The 25508-nt window shown below is 39.7% G+C and overlaps 3 protein-coding genes across 5 annotated transcripts; 2 read left to right on the forward strand and 1 right to left on the reverse strand.

Annotated features, from left to right (window-relative positions):
* Positions 1-654: 654 nt before the first annotated feature.
* Positions 655-6569, forward strand: LOC6645022. Of its 2 annotated transcripts, none has more exons than XM_002067738.4 (3): positions 655-1244; positions 5623-5973; positions 6034-6569. In XM_002067738.4, exons 1-3 carry the CDS (start codon positions 1227-1229, stop codon positions 6355-6357), a joined length of 693 nt encoding a protein of 230 aa, XP_002067774.2. In that variant the 5' UTR covers positions 655-1226; the 3' UTR covers positions 6358-6569. The 2 variants fall into 2 exon arrangements, with proteins under 2 accessions (XP_002067774.2, XP_046867649.1); XM_047011693.1 differs by lacking the exon at positions 655-1244 and adding an exon at positions 4215-4238.
* LOC6645023 (succinyl-CoA:3-ketoacid-coenzyme A transferase, mitochondrial) lies at positions 6483-9322 on the reverse strand. Its single transcript, XM_002067739.4, has 4 exons — positions 9157-9322; positions 8025-8226; positions 6974-7950; positions 6483-6914 (listed from the first exon to the last, which is right to left on the reverse strand). Exons 1-4 carry the CDS (start codon positions 9205-9207, stop codon positions 6600-6602), a joined length of 1545 nt encoding a protein of 514 aa, XP_002067775.1. The 5' UTR covers positions 9208-9322; the 3' UTR covers positions 6483-6599.
* A 481-nt stretch (positions 9323-9803) lies between these two features.
* On the forward strand, positions 9804-25129 carry LOC6645025 (lysosomal-trafficking regulator). Of its 2 annotated transcripts, none has more exons than XM_047011716.1 (18): positions 9804-10044; positions 10844-11155; positions 11219-11295; positions 11366-11534; positions 11609-11719; positions 12421-15208; positions 16523-17371; positions 17428-17876; positions 17942-18955; positions 19013-20722; positions 20784-20954; positions 21019-21884; positions 21965-22718; positions 22781-22922; positions 22988-23346; positions 23410-24332; positions 24402-24896; positions 24956-25129. In XM_047011716.1, the coding sequence occupies exons 2-18, from the start codon at positions 10955-10957 to the stop codon at positions 25074-25076; spliced, it is 11199 nt and encodes a 3732-aa protein (XP_046867672.1). In that variant the 5' UTR covers positions 9804-10044; positions 10844-10954; the 3' UTR covers positions 25077-25129. The 2 variants fall into 2 exon arrangements, with proteins under 2 accessions (XP_046867672.1, XP_046867673.1); XM_047011717.1 differs by lacking the exon at positions 9804-10044 and adding an exon at positions 10197-10268.
* The last annotated feature ends 379 nt before the right edge of the window (positions 25130-25508 follow it).

Genomic DNA, 25508 nt, shown 5'->3' on the forward strand with positions numbered 1-25508 from the left:
CCGTAGATACAAGATAGATAGAGGCAGGTACTACCAAATCGCAGCAACTCAGTGAGGCTACTAAATATCATATTCAAGTCGAAGTAGCTCAACAGCTCTCGAAAAAGCACACGCACATACAATTTGTGTGTGTTCTTAATCTTTGTAAGATAATACATACTATATATATCGTATAATGGCTAAATGCCTGCAATATTCTTACGACTGTCCATATACAAACTGGCAATGGGGAAATAAACTCAAAATAAATAAAATTTTCGATGAACTTTTCGACATGCATCTCTCTATACTAAATACAAAATTAAATAATATAAAAACCAGAATTGAAATCCAGTTTTTGAGTTGTCTCCTCTTTTGATAATCCCCAAAAGTAAAATAAGAAAAGACCAATAATCTAACCTTTAACAAGTTCATGTTCTTAAAGCTTTATTTTTGTTTTTAAGTTTAATTCAGAGCCTAAAAGTCTAGTGTATACCTTAACCGTAAGAGCTTAGAAAACTTTTGGTTTAATTTCTAGCTAACGGGCGATCCCACATGGTCGATAACGAGAGAGAGATAGAGAGAGAGATTGGGAACCCAAAGCTTTCTCAAAAAAATTAAAGAGTAGGAGCCCCCCAATAGAGGGTTTCCATGCCGGTCAGATATTCAGTTGGTCAACGTACGAGCGTGTTAAAAGTTGTGCCAAACAAAATCAACTTTTAAAAACAAATACGAAAAAGTTTATTATTTCTGTTTTTTTTTTGTGTCTCTGTGTGTGCGTGTTTCTCTTTCTCTCTCCCTCTCTCTTTGTGTTTTGTGTGCGTGTCTATATTTTTTTGAATTTCCATTAGAAATTTATGCAAAATTAAACACTGAACGAAATATAACTTACACGGCAATTACACTTCCAACAACATCCCCTGGGTGCTAGCAACCCCTTCACTTCGAAATTAACTCCCCGTGAGAACGACTAACCGGTTTATCAGACATCTATATATGTAATATTGTGCTTATATGAGAAAGAGTATTTGCAGACTTAATACCATCAATGCTTTACTTTTGTTTGGCAAAAAACAAAGAAAAAAAATCAATAAACTAAACAAATATACACAAGTGCAAAGTAGAGTCTGTGTATATATCTAATATATATACATTTATATATATAGGTACCTATATATATATTTTTGTATATTTTTGTTTTTGGAACCAGACACCATAACAGTAAAAACAACAACAAATAAAGCACTATGGTCTACTCCATAAAGGTAAAAAACAAAAACAAAAAACCCATCTCTATTGTATTACTATTCCATGGAATTTTTGATGAGATCTTCAACTTCATCTTCTCATTTTGGTTTTGTGCCTTTCTCAAAGTTTTAAACCCGTTTGTATACCCTTACCAGGGGTATTATCACACCGGGTTTTAACTAGTAACTTCGCTTTATATGTAGAGAGTACCAACATCTAAGTAATTGTACTACCATATACTTTGGTAATTAAATCCCCAAAAGCCAGATCAATATCTGGCTGATGACCTCAAGAAGTTCAGTCTGTATATATTGATCTTTGTGTTAGTAAAGGGATAGCCAGCTGTTTTATCTTTACAAATGCCGCTTCTAGGAACTTCATGAGCTTAATTAGTTTATTTAAATCTGTGGAATTTCATGTTCTGGAATAAAATATATCCAGTTTACAGGGTATAAAGAAGTTAATGATAATTTTTGTTTATTTGTTTTGACTTTTACTTGGCAATTGTTTTTGTTTCATGATGTTTTGTCTTCTTCTAAATGTAATAAAGGTAAGCCAAAATAAAAAATTAAAATCAAAAGCTTTTGCCCCAGACATACTAATGGCTAAAACATATACATCAAAACACAGCACACCACTAACACACACACACACACACACACACACACACAGGCACAACCAGGCACCAAAACAACAACAGTAACAGCAATCATAATCTGAGTTAATTATACTATATAGTCTGACCCAAAGATTATCTGCAGCTATTGGAATTGTCTGACATTTTTGTTATATTTCATGGGCTTTTTTTGGCCCGCTCTGTCTGTAATTATATTTATGGAGAGAGCTCTTTTTGTTGTTGTTAGTTTAGTCTGCTTGGTTATCAGTTTGAAAAGGTTTATCATTTATGTATTCCCATATTTACTATATAGATTATATAGAGCTAGGTTTTACTATATGACATTGGGCAACATTTATCAAGTTTACATTTAAAAATTTTGCCTTTTGAAGTGTCTCATACTTATGGTTTACCCCCCATACCAAAAGCACCACCACCACCACCCATTCAACCACTTACTGGTTCACTTCTAATCTGATTTCTGTTTGCTTGTTGCCCAACCAAACTAACCGAAACTGACTACCGTTTGTAGTATACATACTCGTCATTAACTTTAACACAATAGAAATTTCCCTACATAGACCAGCCAGTAGCGAGTTGCACTGGGAATACCCAACGTTTTTAGTATTTCAACAACTATGGATAAATATTATTAAGATATTGAATCAGAGTTTTTACAAGCTAGATAGGACAATATCGATCTAGATGCAAATACTCCATAAAAATATATATATATAAAATTTGTATAAACATTAGACTAGATTCCATAGTTTACGACTTGGATGAATAAACAAATTAATAAATATACACATTAAAAGGATAAACAGATAGATCTATAAACTAATGGATAGAATTAGAACAAAAATATGCATATTTATAGAGTCAGTAAATAGATAATAGATGCAAGTTAGATAGTAAAGACCTTTCGATAAACAAACATTAGAGAGTTAAAAAAACTAAAACAGAAAACTCCTACAAATAAATAATAGTTGCATAGATGGTTTGGCATATAAAAAAGTTTACCAAAAGTTAAGACAAATAATAAAAAAAAAGTTGATTGGTTAGACACATGGAACGGAGCTAGAAATAATCAAAGGGTAACCAAATATATGTATGGATCATACATAGGACTTAGTTGAAATATATCTATTGACAGATGAATAAGAAATATATAGCCAGATAGATGGTAAAAGGTATTTATTAACAACCAAAAGTATTAGGGAGACATATAACAAAATCTAAATCCACATATAGATAGATATACTGTTACTCAGACGGGATATAGTATCCACAAGCATAGAAGGATGGAAAAAAGTAAAGAAAAAAGGTTTTAGGTTTTATTCCTCCCCAAGTCATAATCACGAAATTGATAACCGACTTCGACATAAACTCTTTTCTAAAGTTCTCAATAGTTCAGTTGAAAATAACAATAAACAATCTGATTTACGCGATAATTGAAAGCTACCCAATCTGTTTTAAATTTCATTTATAAGGAATTGTATTACATACACATACATAGGTATATTATTGTGTATATAAGGTTAAACCCATTGTTGTTTAGGTTTCTAGGAAATCCCCAAATTATTCAAATTACTTAATTGGCTAATATAATTTGACGATTGCATCAAACTTTTGTATAAGTAAGATATTAGATACTTTCCCTTGATATTGACTATAGATACGATTTAGGTAGATGGATGTATTTAACTTTTAATTCACTTGCCTAACTACTAATCATAATGAAACAACCTTTTTTTTTGTTCTTGACACCTAACTCACACGATCCTATAATTGAGTATATGTGTATGAGTGTGAGAGTGTGTGTGTGTGTGTGTGTTAGGTCAGATGGCAATGCATCAATTTGGATTACACTCAAATCGCATTTGCACGCAAACTTAATTCGCCTTTTCAAACTGTTTGATCTTTCATGTACTTATATTATAAATATATGTATATAAAGTTGACTGCTATTTACTTATATAAGATACATGTTATTAATGCCATCATTGGAAAAAATTCTATATAAATATGTATATCCGACATTGTACTTGCATATACATATGTATTTGTTCAATTGCATTTACAATTTGTTAAGGCAAATAGACATTAATTGCCATTTAATGGGCGCAGCTTAATACCGCCCGCTCGATAGATAGACACGAAGAATACAATTTAAAAGCCGTGTAACCGATAAGACCTTCCTACCGATGCCTTCTATTCATCCTCCCACACCCACCACTTTACCTTTTTCTCCACTGGCTATCACCAGCCTCGTCTATCGTCTGATAGCGATAAGCTTTCGGTATTTTTTTTTTATTTTTTTTGTTATTATTATTCGCCTTCAGCTAGTTTCGTTTTTAAGGCTTTAGTTAGTCTAAAGCAAAACATGGTGGTGGTAAGAACACAACAAGCCAATTGCACATTTTGTGAAACAAAATTTTGAATAGAAACAGCGAGATAGGAACAATAAAAAAAAATGTGATTCATGTCAATTTACTTTTTACGTGCCGTACCTATCGCCAAGTCTTATCAGAAAAGCCACAAAAGAAAAAAAAAATACAAATAAACTAAACTAACATCTTCAATTTCGTTTTTTTAGCACTGTGTTTTGCAAGATAATTTTCCCCATAAACAATGTTGCCGATTAGAATAATCAAAAACAAAATATGAAAGAGCGGCAAATGAGAATATTATTATTATTATTATTAATATAAGGAATAATTTCGTATACACTAATTGGGAAAAACCATCAATTCTTGTTATAGTAACTCTTCCATGAATTATTTTAAGAAAGCCTAAATTATTTATTAAATGAATAATTTTAGTTTTGAAAAAGAAGTTCTTTTAAATTCGCTTTGTCATGCTTTGAAATCTCCAAAAATTAAGTGCTTCTAATCTAACGATCTTGAAAGTACACTGAAATCTTGTAGATTTTAGTATCTATTTGGTATCTATCTAGTAGTTATGTTTGTAAGCAATTCCTAAATAAATACTAGGAATATAAAGGTGAAATGAAAGGTTTTTAAAGAAATGTCAATTTGCCAGGTTTTTTTTTAGGTTTTCTATTCTCTGAGAGTTAATTGAGATTCTACTAAAGTTGAAAAAGTTTATTGGTAGTCTTTAAAATATATTTATCATTAGGCCAATTAAAAAACTAACAAGTTGGAGAATATAGTAAAAAAAAACCATAGAACAATTGAATTATTTGTTAGATAGATCATAAATATAGTCTATTTCTTTTATATTGTTGAACAGAGATTATCTATATATACTATAGTTCCTTACAGAAATTGATTTTACAGAGTAATCTATTCAGCAAATAAATTGTTTAAACAAACTAATCAACTCAGGTTAGTTGTATTAATCATAAAGATTAACTTTGTAAGTCAACTCTTTTAATAGATGAACTTGAAAAGACCAGTTCTAGATATTATTTAGATGACAGAGAGAACATAGAGAATACAATAAAATATATGTACTATATAAGAAAATATACCCGTTTATTTAGGGCATACAATTAATTTAAAATGCTAATTTGTTTGTTTTTTATTTTTAACCTAAGAAATCTCTATGTGTTAAATCATGATCACGCCATGCTAGAATGTGTTTCTCTTTCTCACACATTTTGTGCTCTTTTGTCTACGACTCTCTTAAGCTGGAGAAATCTCCAAAAACAAAAAAGTCAATTAGCGATAACTGGATGGTTCTCTTTTGTGGTCTCTCTCTATCTCTCTGTGTCTCTTTCTGTTTGTCTTATCGCTTTGTTATCTCAATTGCAGAATAGCGAAACTGGTGAATTCGAATATATCTATTATACGGATTCAGCTCGTGTCAAGGAACCGAAATACGATGAGGAAACAGGAGAGCCAGTCCATGATCAAATGAAGGTGCGCTATCGTAAGCATGGCAATTTCCATGTACCTCGACACTATCTGAGGGGCACTTTCTGCGATGAGATGGACAATGTATTGGCCAATAAATATCAACGTGATCTTGATATAACCGTGAAGCATGTGGTGGAGAAACGCAATGGCAGCAGTCCGATGGCAACACTAGTGGCGAACAAGCCGAAGAAAATAACACCAGGATATGAGCGTGAAGATTACATTAAAATGGATGGAGTCCATAGCGTAAGTAGTGATCAGTTATCCAAACCTAGAGTGGAATTAATATTTGTTTTTTTAATGTAGAACATCATCTTGGGTTATGAGCGCCAGCATCCGTATCTGCTGTTCCTTATACCAACGCTTTTCATCTACAATTTCTTTATTGGAGCAACTCTTGCCGTCTTGGAGATTGCTTTGCATATGATGTCGCATCACAAGAATACGTTGACCATGCAAAAGGATCTCTATTTCCGCAGCCCCTTACATGTGCTATCCTCACAATTTTGTGCCACATGCCGCTGTGAATCAGATAGCCAACATAATCGCACATTTACCATACTCAACAAGCAGATGCGTAAAGAGCTGCGCTCCGGTGCTCTCAAGAACATGGCCAAGGCCATGGGCTAGCATCTACATATCTATGTCTATATACATACATGTATATACTCCCTCCTCCCCTCTCCACCTCACTCCACATACACACACATACACTTTAACTATAATGGTTTGAAACAAAAAAGAAAAAACAAAAATTGAAAAAAAAAATCACTTTTATTTCATAATTATTTTTTTCTTTACTCAAAAATAAATGCACAATTATATCACTCGGAGTACCTGAACCATGGTTTTCTAGCTTCTATCTGCCTGCATCAGATGGGAATTTGAGCCATTGGCTTGACATTGGGTGAGACAGTGAACTTAGCTCCTGTGCAAGCAATGATATCATCTACCGTATAACCCTCGCCGATTTCCAATAAAGTGAGACCGACACCCTTTTCCACTTGGAACACTGCCTTCTCGGAGATAATAAGATCGACCACCCCTTTGCCGGTCAAGGGAAGGGAGCAGCTATCAAGAATTTTCGGCGAACCATCACGAGCATTATGCTCCATGGTAATAATCACTTTAGTGCCTGGTGCTGCCACCAAATCCATGGCTCCGCCCATGCCTTTAACCAGTTTGCCCTGCCAAGAAACAACAAATTAATGGAATAACACCTAGATAAAGTAATTTCAATTCATACCGGTATCATCCAGTTGGCCAAATCGCCTGTGGCTGAGACTTCCATGGCACCCAGAATGGTTATATCAACGTGACCGCCACGTATCATAGCAAAACTATCATCGGAACCAAAGTAGGCAGCGCCTGGAATTACTGTAACACTCTCCTTGCCAGCATTAATCAAATCGGGATCGACCTTATCTTTTGTTGGGAATGGGCCTAGACCCAAAATGCCATTCTCGGATTGCAACATTACATTCATGCCATCGGGAATGTAGTTGGAGGAGAGAACTGGAATACCAATGCCCAGATTAGCATACATGCCATCACGAAACTCTAGGGCCACACGACGAGCAATGCGTTCACGCAATGCCTGGGCAGGGCTGACTTCTGGTGCTGGCTTATTGGGATCCTTGGTTTCGGTAATTCTCAGACGCTCCACACGTTTGTTGTAATTGCTGCCCTTAAAAATACGCTTCACATAAATGCCAGGCACATGGATCTCGTCCGGCGAGAGTGAGCCCACTGGAACCAATTCCTCGACTTCGGCCACTGTGATCTTTGCCGCCCTGCACATGGGTGCATTGAAATTGCGTGCAGCCTTATTGAACACCAGATTACCCAGAGCATCGGCCTTCTGGGCCTTTACAAAGGCAAAGTCAGCAAATATGGATTCCTCCATCACATAATTGCGTCCATTGAAGGCCTGAACTGGTTTCTTGGCACTCTCAACAATCACTTTGCCATCCTTCGAGTACTTAACAGGAGCGCCACCTTCCTGAACCAAGGTGGCATAGCCAGTGGGAGTAAAGAATGCCGGAATACCAGCGCCACCGGCACGAATCTTTTCGGCCAATGTGCCTTGCGGTGTCAACTCAACAGCCAATTCGCCTGCCAAATATTGACGCACTAGCTCCGTATTTTCACCCACATAAGAGCCAATTACTTTCGCCAATTGCTTCTGTTTGATCAGAACACCCAAACCACAATCATCCACACCTGAAGAGGAAAGAAAATGGGTGCCATTTGACAACATTTCAATAGCAGAAATCTAAAGTGGATAGATAGCTCACCTCCATTATTCGATACTGCGGTTATATTTTTCACACCCTTCTCTTTTAGAGCTGCTATCATCTTCTCGGGTATGCCACAGATGCCAAAGCCGCCAAAAAGAATTTTGGCGCCATCTGGAACATCGGCCACTGCATCATTGGCCGATTCATAGATCTTGCCCTTATGTTGTTTACCCCCCGATGTCGAATAGCAGGCAATGAGCTGTAAATAGACAAAACCAGGTTGACTTTAATTTGATTCCAGTTCTGAATGACCAATTAGCATAGTTGTTTTCTCCTGCCATAGTGGCGTGTTTTTTACAGCATAGACCGAAGCACCATATACCCTAGTGCTATTAATAAATAAATATAACTATTTATGAAAAATATGATAATAGATACCAATCTTAGCAACTTAGTAGCAGCGAAATTCTTTAGATGTTGTATGATATAGGAAGAAATCAATCATACTAGACGGGTATAAAAATATTATGAAGATTGACAGATATCATTTGAAAGAAAGTAAACAATTAATATATTTTAATGTAACGAAAACAAGTTCTTGATCTGTGGATCTAAGTATATATAAAAAAAACTGAAATAGGATGCTTTTATGCTATGCTAGGATAAAGATGAAATGGGCTAGCTACATATATATTGCTTTCTAGAAATATAATTATGTCCTGTCTATGTCGATGTCCTTAATTATGGTACAAGTTAAGTTTCATCACTTATTTGGAGTAAAAATTAAGTGCTTTTGAAAATGAATATAACCATTTTGACAACAGGGTATATTTGAGAAAAACAAACAACTTACGCAATAATTTGGCTATTTATAATTTCGGGGGCGGTGGGGCGTAGGCATCTGACTACATTCATATGTATATAAATACAAATCAAATATAGTGGCCTGTTCGTGTGGGTCCGTCAAAACATTGATAAGCAATTGGCCCCCCAAAATCCCCCTCTAGAAATCTAAACGAGAATAACTACAATAATAATAAGCCACCTGTTTGCCTGACTGTACCAGTGCATAGAATATAACTTTATGTATATTCTAGTTTTATGATGGATAGCATTTTTAAAGAGTAAACAGATAAAATATATTTGTATCTTAAAAGTTGAATTTTATCTTAATTAATCATGGACCGACCTTGAAGGTTTTCAAATTGCCGCCGCTCAATTGGTGAAATCTGGCCAACATTTTTTGTCTTAATTTAATGATAAAAGCAACTTTAAAACTTAATCAAAATTAATAATATAAACAATACAAGTTAAATTCTTAAATCGCCCGTGGCATGCGATTTGGTTAAAGAAACTCAACTGAAATCAGCTGCTGGAGCAACAGGTAAATCAAAAGTTATCGATAACATTTGGACAGTAACGTATAAGATGCTAGTGATGAGAACGTGCTAGCCAATTTGACTTGTTTTGGTCGATTAATATTAAATAACTAAAAACTTTCAGAAAATAATATGTTATTTTAAAGGAAATTAAACTTCATTATCTGAAGTCTCAGTGACACTTTTGGTGGATATATTTTAAAATATCAACAAAACAGAAGTATATTGTGTTATATTACACACTGTGAAACAACTATAATTAATATAAATAAATTTCATTTGGAACGATTTAACCATACAGTTATATTTGAATACAAATTTATACGATAGTTGAATTTGTCAAGTCGAATTCTGTCCCATCTCTAATCGATACCTATACACAGTGCAATTCGATGCCTTGCAACAGCTGATTGCTATAATAACAAAATAAGTTTGCAATTTGTTTATTCCGACACACACACACACACACTCACACATACATTTGCGAGCAGCTATAGAACGCGCAGAAATGCGGAATAACAACAATAATTGAGGAGCTAAAAGTACTTAACAAAAATAAAAAAGAAACAAGAAAACATAACAACAACCATCACACAACGCACTCAACTGAAACAATATTGTGCAAAAGGAAAACAAGAATAAAAAAAGCTAAGCAACAAAAACAACCAGCAAAATGGCGTTCTAATACAATTCTAAAGGTAAAGTTAAAACCCCCAACAAGTGGTAATTTTTTTTTTTGTAATTTGCTATTGAATATAATAGATATAAAAATATATATACCTACATATATTATTTATATTGCTTATTCATCATTTATGAATGACGAACAAAATCTTTGGCTTCTACGCAGTTTGAAATTAATGGTTTTTTTCGGGAGAGAGCTTGGCTGATAAGTTGGATGAACGACTTGGGGTTGGACCAGGTGAGGAGGCAAAAATCAGCTGCTCTATAAATGCAGGTGAAGGAATAACACAGAGAGAGGTTAAAAGATAGTGATAGTGCTATAAATGTGCGTGTTGTTGTTGTCGTTGTTGTTGTGTGCTCCTCCAATCTCCTCGTGCATTGGCCGTTACAGAGAGGCACGCATCATTGCCAGCTGTTGCTGTTTACTTTCAATTCGAGTCCAAGAACCCCCAATCGGACCTCCCGCCCCCTTAGTATTGCCGGCTTGGTAACCGAATGCAATGCCACTTTGTGCTAAATATAGTAAATCTTAATAGTTTTCCTCAACCACCACTAGCAACAACAACAAGAACAATAACAATATGTATATGTATGTATAAAGTTTCCATTAAAATGAAATTATCAGCTGCACCGGCCTCTGGGCAAATAATCACTCATTATCAATATATTACTCCTACTCCTCTTACATTTTACATATGTATATAAGACTATCTATCTATGCATGTATGTGAGCGTGTATATTTAAAAGATTTAATTTTTTTTCTTTTTGTAAGTAATTACAGCTGGTGTATAACTTAAGCATCCAATCTTTAGTTTCATTTCAGCTCTCTTTGCGTCCATAACGTTTTGTTTCGATGCTTGGATGCAAGTCGGAGTCATTGAAGCCAAGTGGTAGGCGCGTTTATAATTATCTGTGATTTTGCCATGGCAGCGGCAACGGCAGCTGCAGCAGCAACAACAACACCAGCACCAGAAGAGGAGGAGACCAAAAAGAAAAGAAAGGAGGAACATCAGCAACAACACCAACAAAAGCATCATGAACAACAATTACTTGTGGATACACTGAGTCGACTTTGGAGCCACTATCTTCAGGCCTCAGAGCACAATGATGAGGCGAGTGTCAAGGTTTGTATTTCTCATTTCTCCTTCTCACGAAAATTCATTATACATTTTCTCTCATATCGTTAGGAACATTGGCTCTGGCACCTACTTTATAACTTTCAATTTGTGGCTGAAGAATCATTGCCGGATATCTGGTCAAATAGGTATAAAATATAGTTTCTCCATCTTCCTGGAAAGAAGGATCATGAGATTTTTCAACTTTTTATATTTTAGTCATTTTAATCTCATGCCTGAAGAGTTGTGCTCGTATCTATTGGAACAAGTATATCAAATCATCAGTGCCGCTAAAAGATCTCAAACTAATAGCCCAGAACACCAGGACGAAACGGTGGAGGAGAATAAATGCATTAAACAGCTCCGCAAACAGCATAATCTAGCCCAGGTTTATAGCCAATTACAACTCCATTTCCATCTCAACATCGTTTAATGATAATATATATATTTCATTTTATCCAGCTCATCCTCAGCACTCCCAGTGATTGTAATAAAATTCTCGCATTGCGTACATATCTCACCAACAATTTGGGTCATCACCTGTTGGCCTTTCTTCTGCGTGTCGACATCAAGGTGAGATGAAGTGAATCATTAATCTTAAGGTTAAATTACAAACCCCCAAAAAAAACCCATAATAAAGTAGATTGCTGAGCTCATTCAAATCAACTTATTAAATTATAATAGTCATATTAAATTCATTTTACTCAGCAGTATATATTTGCTAAAAATAATGAGATTTTGATAAAAATCTATAATAATTAACGAGGAAACATTAAAGACAAAACAAAAAGGAATAATTAAGAGCGTAATTCAATGTTAATTAAATACAAGTTCATTTTACAACAATAAAGAAACTAGAAAATCAAATTTAAGTTTTATGCAGGAATAAGATTCAATTAGGATTTGCCCATTTTATTTTACTTTAACAAGGTAAAAATAACGTAAAATTTAAAATTTTGACCGAAAATTATAAAATTAAAAAAAAAAAAAAAGTGAGGAAAACTGAGAACTAAGTAAGTGAACTAATCTCTTAGAAATGTCGTTGACCTTAATCAGCTAATTAGTTTTTTCTTAATGCTTACATTGTTGCCAATAAAATGACTACTTAAACCAGGTCTGATCATTAAGGCCACATATCTTAGACTCCCTAAGTCATAGGGATGAATTTAGATAGCTTAATTTGGTTTGTTTAGAATGGAATGTAAGCAATAAGTATTTAAGGAGTTGCAGAGTTTAGTTAAATGAACTTAATTTTTCTCATATGTTTTTTTTAGCACATCGCATCACAGATGAGTCTTTGCCAGTTGTGCATCAATTTGTTTCCAAACAGCAAATGGAGTCCATCGAATGAACCTTTGCAGCAGTTGACCAGCGTTTCGCAATTTATTGCAAACTTTCATATCACAACGCAAAAAAGGACAAAACAACGACGGCACCAGCAACCGCAGCAGCAACAGCATCAAGGACATCAACAGCCAACGCATTCAAGTCAATTATTGCAAAACATATCAGGAAATAATGAAGACATTTTATACGATTTTGATGAGTTTAAGTCGAGCAGCAAAAGCAGCGATGAATTGGCCCTACTGCTTATTCAGCTACTCACCCGTTGCATTGATGCCGAACACGAATCTCAACTTAGTGTAACTGTCCACAATTTTGCTCTCGGTCATCTGTGTGCGAGCAGTGGGGAGAGTGATCAGCAGCAACAGGATAATGAAGCAAACGATGAGATAATTAAATTTGAATTACTGCAATTGATTGGACATTGTGTGAACAATTTCTATGCCCACGATCAGCAACCGAATGTCGATGATTTCAATAGCAATTTTGGTCAACTATTATATGCTATGGCCGCCAATCGACATAGTCCGATATTGGCTCACAGTGTGCTCTACATAATGTTTGGTACACTTCACAATTTGGTAGAGAATGAGATACGTGAATTGAATCAAATCGATGCAAAGAATTTTGATGCCTGTTTTGAAGTTCTCGAAGAGGCAGCCAAATCGACTAATGCCTCGACATTGATTTTTCTTCAAATCTATAAACTGCTGCTGCGTCTCACAGACAATCTGTCGCGGCAGGAACAACAGTTGCAGTGCCTAATGGAGAGCAGCACTTCAAGTGCCTTGCCCAAGCAACAGTTGCGGCATAAGAGACAACGGCATAGTCAGTTGCATTGCACGGGCAGCTCCTTGAGCTGTTATTTTCAGGGTAAACTCTATCAGTTGCTGCCATTGTTGGGCCCAGAGCTTCAGGAGCATAGTGTGCGATGTTTATTACGCACTGGAAGCTGTTGTTGCCACTACAATACAAAGAACTACAACTCCTGCCTTCAGTTGGCCATCAATTTGAGTAAAACGTATCAGAAATATGCCTATAAATTTCTACATTATAATTTTCTAAATACAATATTTGTGAAACGTTCACCCCTCGAGTGTCCCAGATGTGAGGAGAAAGTGAAATCGGCTGTATTTCATTTGGATCTGCTTGCAATCTACAAAGAGAACTATAAGAAACTCTTAAACTCCACGTCCATGCTGTTGTTCTTGAAGCATTTGAAGCACATTGCCTATTTGCTATCATATGATCTAGCTAGTGGTATATTAGCCGAAGTGGTCCTGCCCATTTTCCGGCAATACAAAGAAATGGTTGAATGCAAGTGCGAAATGAATAGGCATAACAAAGTGCCACTTTTGCAATTGCCTAGCAAATTGGAGAATTATCGCGCTCTACATGAATGTTTGAGCATATTTGTGATGTATTTAAGTGATATACGTTTGGTGAAAGCTTTTTACAATGAGGAGAATATACGCTATATGCAGGATCTTTTGGCCATACCCGAATTACAGCGCGGTGTCTGTGATCTCATTAAAGTTGGCATCGATAATATTGCCTTTCTGGGTGAAAATGGTCAGGAGCAAATTGCATTGAGTCGACGTTTAATACAATTGCAATTAAATAGCAGTGATCGGGCTACACAGCTCTTTCAGCTTTTACTGCAAAAATGCTCGAAATGTAGTCAAAATAAATTCTGGCTAGATGATATACCTGATCCCATGCAGCTTGATGGGCATAAACCATCGGATATACTATATATAACTGCATTGCAATGGACACTCAATTACGATTTGCTCAAGACAAGTCAATTATTTTATAATGAATTTGCCAAGATCTATTCCATACCCGTCGAAATGTCTGATCATGAAGATGATGATGATGTTGATAATGAGGATAAGGAACAATCTCAGCCTCAGCAGCAACAACAACAACAACAACAACAATTGGAACAAGGGGAGAAATTAAAACAAGGCGATAAGACAATTATTGATATTCTCAAATTGAACTACAATGCACTTAGTTGTTTCCTTATGCTACCCAAAGCCGCAAATGGTATGGGAACAACATCAACCGCAACGGTTGTGCCGAAAGCAACCGAAACCCCAAGCCAAACTGAAGTATACGCAATTCATTCCCCCATTGCTGCGGAGATTGTTGGTATTTCTGGCTCAAGTTCATTGGAAGGTATCGTCTCGCATGTCCAATCGCCATTTAATGCTTTGTCCGTGTCCACAACAACTGCAGCAAGTTCAAACTATGGCGATTCCTTAATGACTTTGGACTATGCCACAGTTATAGATAATTATACGGCGGATGTGACAGCTCCATCGTTTCTTCAACATCTGCAGCATCAGTCAAATGATTTGGATGAGAGCATTATACTGTTTGACATTAGAGGTGTAGGAGGCGGTGGAGGAGGAGGCAGTACCCAAAGCAACGACAATCCTTCTACAGCAACCACTGTGGATGAAGCGACCGCTGCTGCCAATGGCCTAATCAATAGGCTATTCAATATTGTTGGTTCACTCTTTGGCAGCTCAACCAATGTGAGTGCCAGTGGTAGTCCAACAACCACTCCAACCATATCTCAACCAGCTGTAAATATTGATGCGGATTTATTTTGCCTGTACGAACCCAATGGGGAGTGCAAGAAATTGTTGCTAAAACTGTTCGAGTCGACCATGGCCATATGCATCAAGGGATTTCAAAATGAAGAAGGTGAGTGAGAGACGATAAGAGTGAGGATGAGGGTGATGGCGAGGGTGATGCGGGTGTTGGAGCGTTTGCTGGTGCGGTATTGTGTTAACGATTGTGCGGTTGAGTGCGTAGTAAATTCCCCTTTAATGCAAACTCTCGACCATTTAAGCTTAGTTAGATAACGTAACGTTTCAAAAACATGGCATAAAAATGTTGCTGCTATATAGCTTCAAAAATGTTCTAAAGCCCGCAATATCCTTTAAACCAGAGTCACACAGATTCGGATTCATTGCACCGTAAATCATCAGAGAAGTGCACTCTTATCTCTCGGCCTGGGGTTCGACACATTCTTAAGGAGTAGCTATGTATAATGCGAACAATCTAAACCCAGTAGACTCCACAGACTGTAGGAAATCTAAGTTGACTCCTAACCTAACCTCTAAGTCCTTATAGGGATTAGTCCATATGTACAAGCAAACCTATGATCTTGATCTAACAAACCTATCATGGATTCGAGATGGCGAGACTTGGTGTATTCACAGAGTGACTCAAAACCATGACAGCATCTAGATCTAGATCTGTTATATAGTCAACAAAGCATTGAAAGAGATTTTAACTGAACAGGTTATCTAGATAATCTCTATAGCTTATTGTTAGTTATTTGTTTTAAGAATTCTAGTATTTGAGTAGCGCATCAAATGCTTCGGCATAGTTGAAGCGTTATCTGTTTCTGTGTGTTTCTAAACAGATTTTCGTTCGAGTTATTTCTACATGCATATGCATCCAGTTTATATGTACATATATATGGATGTGGATGTGCAACAACATTCCGGCGGCGGCAGCGTCTAATGGGTTTCCAATGCGACGACAATCGACGAAACGAACTGAGAGGGAAACCTTAGTAATGAGTGCCGCCGACTGTTGTTGTGCCCATGAAGCGAGAGTAAGCAAGAACAAAGCACACACATTCACCTCAAATCATGGCAACTTAACACACTACACACAACTAAAAGGTGCACTAGATTAGAGAGCAAGAGGATAGGAGGTGTGTCTGTGTGTGTGTAGGAGTGAGGCTAAAACAAGAGGAACTCTGTTAATAACGGCTCGTTGTGGTTTGCTGTCTTTAGGAGAGTTAATTATAAGTCAGTCAGTTGGACGAACGCTTGCTTGAACGACGAACGCATTAAGATTGATTTTTTAGTTACTCTGTTTTTAATTACGAGAGATAGTTGGTTGGAACGACAAGAATGTTTGCCAAAGATAAGCGCCCATTGGAGGTGCCAAGATCTTATCAGCCAGAGGCTAATCCCTTTGCTACACCAACTCTCTTTACAGTGGAGAAGATGCAGAAACATTTGCGTAAACTGAAAGCCATCATTTTGGGTCATGCCTCAAGCAATTGGCAGGAGCATGGTGAACAGCATGCCCGGGATAATGCGGTCATACAGACCCTGCAGACACTCTTGAAGATAGCCGAACTCTCGAGCACGCACAATGAGCCGGCTGGCGTAGTGGTTAGTAGCCCCTCGGCTGAATCCACAAACAATCCACAACCGAGACCACGTGCTCGTTCCTTTAACAGTGGCAGCGTGGAGCTGCCCAGACAGATGCAACCAGTTAAATTGCCTGCAAAGAATTCAATGGCCACACCACCGACGCCACGGCGTCGCCCGGCATCGAGTGAGATCAATGTGGGCGATGCCGATTACTTCTCCACCCGCGCCTCATTGAGCTGTGCCGCCGACAGTGAATTGGAGCTAAGTGAGAATGAGCAGGAGTTTTATTTAACTGCCGATGAGGGCTATGAAGCGGATGGCGAAATAGCCGAGCTAACTGAATCCGAATGTGAACTAAATGCGGGTGCGGGAGGAGGAGGAGGAGGCCCTGGTGCAGGTGGAGGAGCCGGAGGCACTGCTGGAGGAGGGGCGGCCAATGAGTCGTGGACACCGTTTCAACCCTCTTCCCGCTATCGCACACACATTATGCATCAGGGATTAAGTCAGCTAGTGGTCCAAATGTTAGTGGAACTCTCCCTGTTGTGCATTAAGCAACCAAATGGCTGGACAGAGAGTTTAACCCAATTGGCTAACCGACTTTTTGTCATTCGAGATTATTTGGGTGGTCCATTGTGCCTGCTACGTGGATTTGCTCCCATTCTAAGCTGTAGTGATCCAAGATTAAGAGGTAAGTGGTGAATCGATTGAACTATGAGTGACCAACCAAGTGTCTCCTTTGAATAGAATTACAGCAATCTATTCTGGAATTGATCACCCATTTAAATACTCCGGATGTTTTACATTGTTATTACTCCATACTGGCTAGTAAGCAACCTCCAGTTGATCTTCTGATGCGTCACATGCATCACATTTCGGCAGTGTCATTAAGGAAATGTCAACCGTGCATGGAATTGGAATTTCCCATTACCATTGATGGCAAGGTGGTGATCACTTCGAAGGGTCAAGATCATCCGGAGCTGATTGAACGTGTACGTTTGCAGCATCAGCAGAGTCAGGCCAACACATTGTTCACTCGGGCAGCCTGCATAATGCCAGTGACTCGGACACGGCTCTGGCAACCCGATGGCTTAACCCTATCCCTGTGGCTGGAGATCAGAGGAGGTCAGCAAATGCATCGCAGTTGCATGCAATTGAACGACGATGAGACACGTTATTCTGGCGAGGATTTGACAGTAAGTTTGGACATGATTTTAATCACCATTTGTCCTACTCTATTGAGTTGGCTACTCTTTCGTAGAAATCTCATCTGGTTTCACTGGGCACCAATCAGGCTATGCTTAGCATCTATATAAGCAATAACATGCAATTGGTATTCGAAATGGTAAAGCCCAATGAGCCATTGCCACCAATACGCGTGGAGGAGCATATAGATTCCACAGTGGATACGTCTTCATTTCTACCTCTGCCTGTGGCAGGGCTGGCCAATCCTGTGCCAGCTCCAGCAGCCCAGAGTGGTAGCCTGCGTCAGGCCTTGAAACAAACTAAAATGGCTTTACTCAATAGTTTTGGCCAGATGCATTTGCTAAATGGCCATCATGTGGGCCACCATCATCAGGACTCGTGTAGTGGCTATTTTGTTAGCTCCGCGGTGGTCTTGCAACGTTTACGTTTGTCCCGCCACAAATGGATGAACTTGGTGTTCGGTTTGCAACAGCAGGCCGATTCCTTGGAAATCTCCATTTATGTAGATGGCCTGGAACAGCATACCATGTGCTTGCCATTTCAAAATCTACGCCATGTGACGAAGGCCCATGAATACCAAATGCTTGCCCTGGGCGAGGGTTTGCCCAGCAGCAGTTCCTCTTCATCGCGTTCCACTTTGGATAGTTGTTTGGCTCCACGCTATGCCATGTCCAATTTGATACTGTTTCGACGTCGCCTGATCGAGCCATCGCTAATGATCAATTTGACTGCTATGGGGCCAGATTTTACCGAATTTACGCAATGTCAGGTAGCCAATTGGAAACCCAATTATGGTTATGTCAATCTCGGGAAGGTTTCATCATCGAACTTCGGCAATCATAGCGAATGCATGAAGCAGCTACGGCACGCCAGAGTTTTGGTATACACAGCCCAGCAACCAGAGCTGGTGATGAGCTATGATGTTAGCCAGGAATTGGACATGGCCTGCTATGGCCAGCCCCATGGACATATACTTTATGGCGAACTGCTGCAGAATCAGCCTCAATCCCTGCAAACGGCCACCTCGCTGTGTGGAGGTCTGTCTACACTGCTTTATCTCTTCGCCAGGGTGAGTAGAACTGATAGATTGATAGAGATCGAATCCTGATTCTCGCTTACATTCTAGATTGTTGAGTTGAGTGGAAATGCTGGTACTCAAGCTCTGGCATTGGACTTATTGCTGCAAGTTGCCCACTCGGATGCCCAACTTTATACGGAATTCCAGCGTCAGGATTATTTGGCTCTTATTGGCTACGTGGTAAAGTCGGAGAAGTGTTCCAAAGATGTCCAATTGCTGCGAAGCATAGTGAATACATCATGCTCGCAGGCTTTAATCAGTCGCAAGGGAGATGCCCTTCAGGTGAATGACAATACAACGGTCACTCTGATCTATCCCCGTCTCCTGTTGGCCGTTCTCCAGCGCTATTCTGACTGGCATCGCTCCGGGGCCATGCATTCCGATGTCTTAGACATGCTATTCCGTTGCATCTTGGCCCTTACACGGGATAAGCATCCGCAGCGCGATTTCAATATGGAACAATTGCAGAAATCGGGTTTACTGAGCTCACTGCTCAATCTATGCAAAGTCTATGTGATTGAGTCACCCAGTCCAGTGTACATTTCACCATATGCGGCAGAATGTTTTGTTCAAATCCTCTCCGTGTTTGCTGGATCACCGCCATCCTCTTCTCTGTTGGATGAGATTATGAAGCTGCTGCTGTTGCTGCAAAAACCAAGCGAATGTTATGTGACCCACGATCGTGGACATTTCTATTTTCTGTTAACGCCTCAGCAGCCAATTAAAGAGCGTTCTCTGGTGGCTACAAATCTGAGCCGGGTGACAACATCTTTTCGCCGGCAAGTTCAAGCGTCGCCACCACCAGAAATCGACGCCGAACGGGCAGAGAGAATCAAGCGGCTGCGTCGTATGCATGCAGGCCAAGGATCTGGCTATAGGCGTGCTGTTAACGAGCTGGAGGAACATCTAGAGCAAACCACCGATTGCACTAATCTAAATAAGCCGGCACTTCGTCTCATTAGTCCGGTGGAGGCATCACGTTGGCGTCTAAAATTCAAGCGTCATTATCCTGCCATAGCACAGAGTCCGAAAAGAAGTCCCTTGAAAATGACCGACTCTTCTAATCTCAATCGCCAAAGTAGCAACAGCAGCAGCAATTCCTGGCAAATGAAATTTAAACGACTCTATCCAACGAGCAGTAATCAGAGTGCCAAATTGAGCCCATTGAAGAGCGTACGCCGGCGGCTTATGCAAAATCATTTCCATGCCGGTAAGATTTGGCAACCCTCTGGCCATAGTACGCCCAGCTCCGGGCAGATGTCCGCTCTACCCAATCGAAAGACCGACTTCTATGATCAGATGGGCATTCAGCGATTGCAGCAGCGTCTTCTTATCTTACTCAAAGATTTCCTTTGCCTGCTGCCCGACTCGGCTGTGGATGAAGTGCTTCGTCATTTCGTTAAATTAGAATTTCTTCTTGTCCTTGCCAATCAACGCAGCTGTGCGGTGCGTCAGGCCATCATTCAGCTGCTGGCGGTGCTTACCAAACGATTAGCCAGTGGTGAATTGACTGCAGCCAACAAACAACTATATCCCCTTCATCTGGCCAATCAAATGAGCATTCATCCATGTGACATTAGTATGTTCGAGGCATGCCTTACCTGGATAAGTGGCATACATGCCAGCCTGGATGATATTCTTGCATCGAAGGAGACTCTAAAGATTCGACAACGTTTTGGTTTGCAATCTTTGATGGCCATTGCCATGACAACTGAACCACAAAAGATATTCAAAGCCTTGCTGCGACTCTATCTACAGGTAGGTAGTGTCATCTCATTCAGAGCTAAGCTAACCACATGGCGTGCTTCTTCTTTCCCAGAATCCTGAAGATCAAGTTGGTCTTATTGAAGCTGGATTATTACAATGCTCGGTCAAGGCATTATTTAATATATATACTCTGCGTCTGGGACAACCCAATCAGGATGAATCAATTGTGGAGCTGCTTGGAGGAATTGGCGATCGTGCCCTACGTTCGGTTGGTCACATCAATGTGAGTAAAAATTTGAATTCCAGAAATTGGCAAATCGTTTAACACTCGTACTTTTTTGCTCTAGTTGGTCTGGGACATTCTCAATCTGTTGTCCTTCTACCAGGGCAAACAATCGCCACCCATAGTGAGGAATTTCCGTTCTGTGCAGGCTCTGCTGCAGCTCCAGTGGTTAAATATTTTCTTTGAGGCAGGATCGTTTCGCACGATTGCTCCCCTGCCCAACTGTACACTCAGTTCTACGGAGATCAAGACACGCTTGGAGCTACTGATCGATAGATGTACACAGTTCTTTACTGTCTGCTCGGGTCAATCATCAAACGGTCCTAGCTATGTGGCCAGTGCCGCGGAATTGTCACTCTTTCATACCCTTGTTTCCTATTGCATGATATCCAGCAATAATCGTTGCAATAACTTCATTGCCTGGGGTTTGCAGCCTTCCCGTCCATTTGATTTACGGTCTTACATTGTGAACTCGTTGTGGAAGTCACAACAGGATGACTTTCAACGTGGCGGCATCGTCTGTGATGGCAAGATGATCAAGGCTCTGCTGTGGCTGAGTTTGCAGGAAAACGAACGTATCGATAACCTTGTAGAATTGTGCACGAATTTGGGTATTAAAGAGGATGATACATCATGGAATTTGCTCAACGAACTCGAACGTCTCGATCAGAATCGCAGCAATGCGGCAACTAAACAAAAGACTCTCCTAGAGAAGACTGTCTACAAGTATGAGCCACTGGTGCAGCATTGTATTGAAACCTCCATGGTAACCACAAGACGCGTGGCCGAGCTGCAGAACTCCGAACGCAAAGCACTTATGTCCCACATGAAGGACTACGATGACACCTATACATATACCAAATGGCTAGAGATCATACGGCGGATGTCACATGAGGGAGCTCCTTGGTATTGTGCCGAACGTACCGAATGGTATATATCCGAATATCCCCAGTTTACAGTACATAAAATGAGTTGTTTTTTTATTTTGTTTTGTCTTTTGATTCGAATAGTTCATGGGAACTGGACGATACGGAGGGCCCATCGCGTGTCCATACACGTTTGCGTCGCTGCCATCTGGATATTGATAGACGTTTCTTTATGAACGACTATTGTCCGGGTCAGGGACAACGTGACGATCTGGAGCCATATGTCCGTCCATTGGACTATCTAATAGCCAGCTATGATCAACAATTGAACATATCTTTGAATTCGCAAATTCTATATAATTTTGCTGCCAAATTCCTGCCCGTGGATGGTGAGATTGAGGGCGAGATTATAATCACCGATCTCAAGCTCTATTTCCTGGCCACATATCGGTGTCGTTACTTTAATGTAAACTGTGATATTGCTAATATAACCGAAATCTGGCTAAAACGCTATCAGCATCAAGAGACAGCCTTCGAAATTCTACTCGACACCAATAAGTCGCTATTCTTCTCGCTACAAAATGCTGACGACTGGAAGATAATGCGCGATGTATTCTGTGATAAAATCGTCAGTACACCGGATCAGGCAAAAATCTTGGGGATCACACAGCAATGGCGTGAAGGTCTACTAACCAATTGGGAATATCTAATGACATTGAATCAAATAGCCGGACGTACGTACAATGATCTCATGCAATATCCGGTATTCCCATGGGTTCTGGCCAATTACTATTCCGAATGTTTGGATTTGCGTGATAGTTCAAGTTTTCGTAAACTGGGTCGACCCATTGCCGTGCAATTGGAGGAGAATGAGAAGCATTATGTTAGCAATTATGCGGTGAGTTTTGCATCACAGATGAAACAAAAATCAAACTAATGTGTTCTTTTTGTTTTATTTAGTACATTGATAGCGCCAATACCACAATGGGCTCATTGATACTGAAACCCTATCACTACAGCTCTCATTATTCCAATTCCGGAACGGTACTCCATTTTCTGGTGAGGGTTCCGCCCTTTACCAGTTATTTTCTGCGCTACCAAGGTGATTAGTCGAAAAGGAATTTACTGAGTGATTGACTTATTATTTTTTTGTTCCCTTTCGTTTAGATAATGACTTTGATTTACCGGATCGTACATTTCACGCTCTGAACACCACTTGGCTATTGGCCAGTCGGGATAGTCCCACTGATGTGAAGGAGCTAATACCCGAATTCTTTTGCTTACCGGAAATGTTTGAGAATTTTGAACGTTTCAATTTCGGTTGTCGTCAGAATGGGGAACGTGTGGAGGATGTATCCCTGCCGCCTTGGTGCCATCGGGACTCACGGCTCTTTGTGCTGATCCATCGCCAGGCTCTGGAATCGGAAATGGTGCGAAATCATTTGCATAATTGGATCGATTTGATATACGGCTACAAACAGAGCGGTGAAAGTGCTATCGATGCCATTAATGTATTCCATCCAGCAGTAAGTTGTGGATTAATGTCTGACTATTCAAAAGCAAAGTAATTTCTCCTTGTGTTTCTCTAGACCTACGCTGTTTTTCTGGACTCGGAGATTAGCGATCCCATTGAGCGGGAGGCGGTCAAGACTATGGTAAAAACATATGGTCAGATGCCAAGGCAGCTATTTAAATCAGCTCATCCGGCCACAAAAGCTTTGGATTACTCTCTGGTCGATAAATCCATTGTGTCCACAGTAAAGGGTCTGCGTTGGGGTGTCTATGTGGGTTCACCTCAATTAAAGGTGCCTACCTTAGGGAATATACACAAAATACCCGGCACGGAGCATTTGGTTAGCTTCAGCAATACTAATGTGGTATATGCCCTGCCCAGACGTGCCAGCGTTATGCAGGGAGCTGAACCGGATACCTACAATGTCATCTCGTGGGGCTACGATGATCATATCGTAAGGATTCAGCCGCTAAATAAGCCACAGGCAAAGCCAAAGAATCTCCTACATAATGGAAGCTTCGATGACATTTCCGCCTGCGGTTGCGATGTTAACTCCAATCAGCTCTGGTTTGGCCACAAATCGGGTAGGATTAGTGTCTACAAGTGTGCAGGTGGCGTGGATTCTCAGCAGCGCAGCGGCACCAAGAGTCGTCAGAGTTATGTGCGTGGTTTACGTTTGTCATACAATTCAGCCTTTCGCAAAATAGCCACCAAGAGCATGGGTGGAGGAGGCGGTGGTGGAGCAGGTGGTAATGGTTTAGAGTCGTCAGATGATGCCAGCAGCATACATGCCACCCATTCATCCTCCTCAGTAAGCTCTGCAAGTAATTCATCTACGTTGGATGCCCTGCAACGCGATGGCGCCGATCTAACCTGGCTCGGTCCAACATTCCTGGTCCGGCACACTGACGAGATCACCTGCATTGCACTCTCTGTGGAATTCAAGATCGCTGTAAGCGCTGGCCGTGATGGCATTGCAGTCATCTGGGATCTCAATGAGTAAGCTAATTATAGATTAAATCGCAGTCAAGCATAATGATTCAAATGTCTCGTTTGTCATCCCATTAGCTGGAGCTATGTTAGGACAATCGCTCGTCCGGCAGAAATACATCAGTCACCCATTACCCATGTGGCCATCAGTCCCACTTTGGGTGACATTGTTACAGTGCATACATTGCCACAGCAAACACCAAATAATCCCCCAACCAGTCCCACCAATGTGGATGCATTTGCTTCCAAAACAACGCCAATAACAACAACAACAGCTTTAAATCATGCTGATGAATGCTTCGAGGTAACCGAAGAGAGTCTAGATGATTTTGTCAATGTGAATATCAATCCGAATGGGAAATCGATACTCCGTCTGCATTCGGTCAATGCTCGTTATGTCCAGCATTTGGTACACGAGGATCGTATTCTAGCCGTTTGCTATTCATACATTAAAGAGGGCGTGGGTGTCAATGTGATTGCCACAGCTGTTGAGGGCGGTTGCGTCCGTTTCTGGTCAAGTTGGAATCTAAGTTTTGTTAGCGAACTAGTCACTGGTATTTCACCCATACGAAGGTGAGTCTAGGTCACGTTACTTACACCATTTGTTTATCCAATTTTTTTTTTATTTCCAGCATCTGCTTTTCCACACATCAGCATTTGGTGGTATTAACACGAGAGTCCTATATACAGGTCTGGGAATCGGAGGGTCTTTATGGCAATGCTCCCAAATTTCCACAGATTGTCTACAAGTAAATCTTTTTTTCTTCCTCTTTCTATCTCTCTCTTTTTCGCTGTATTCCCCCCTCTCTGTCTATCTCTCTCTCTACCCGTGTCCTTATCTATCTATCTAAATCCCAAGCATATCATTGACAGACACATAAAAATTAAGAATGAACTGAAAACAAAGAAAAGCTAATGAATCAAAGATATAAGATATATACTCATTTTTTTTGTTTTTTTTTTTTTTTGGTGGTCACAGAAGTAAAAGACAGGTGTGATAGACATATGTGTGTATGTATGTATATTCCTTTTGTGGGATCAAGAAATCGAAATGGCATTAATATATACATATATATCCCTAGAATAAACTGAAACCTTTTATTTGCTTTACATTCCTATTGTCGTTTCGCCCAGCCCCTCGAATCTTGCCTTCATTATGTATATCTGCCTTGCTATAGTTAACCA

Source organism: Drosophila willistoni (assembly GCF_018902025.1).
Source record: "Drosophila willistoni isolate 14030-0811.24 chromosome XR unlocalized genomic scaffold, UCI_dwil_1.1 Seg105, whole genome shotgun sequence".
In the NCBI taxonomy this organism is placed as follows: domain Eukaryota; kingdom Metazoa; phylum Arthropoda; class Insecta; order Diptera; family Drosophilidae; genus Drosophila; species Drosophila willistoni.

Coding starts and splice junctions, on each gene's coding strand:
- LOC6645023 (XM_002067739.4), bottom strand. CDS start 9,207: ATGTTGGCCAGATTTCACCAATTGAGCGGCGGCAATTTGAAAACCTTC. Junction 8,227..9,156: donor GCAATTTGAAAACCTTCAAG/GTCGGTCCATGA, acceptor GTCTATTTACAG/CTCATTGCCTGCTATTCGAC. Junction 6,915..6,973: donor TGGCCAACTGGATGATACCG/GTATGAATTGAA, acceptor GTTTCTTGGCAG/GGCAAACTGGTTAAAGGCAT.
- LOC6645025 (XM_047011716.1), top strand. CDS start 10,955: ATGGCAGCGGCAACGGCAGCTGCAGCAGCAACAACAACACCAGCACCA. Junction 18,956..19,012: donor TGCTTTATCTCTTCGCCAGG/GTGAGTAGAACT, acceptor CTTACATTCTAG/ATTGTTGAGTTGAGTGGAAA. Junction 23,347..23,409: donor TTAATGTATTCCATCCAGCA/GTAAGTTGTGGA, acceptor GTGTTTCTCTAG/ACCTACGCTGTTTTTCTGGA.
- LOC6645022 (XM_002067738.4), top strand. Junction 5,974..6,033: donor AAATGGATGGAGTCCATAGC/GTAAGTAGTGAT, acceptor TTTTTAATGTAG/AACATCATCTTGGGTTATGA.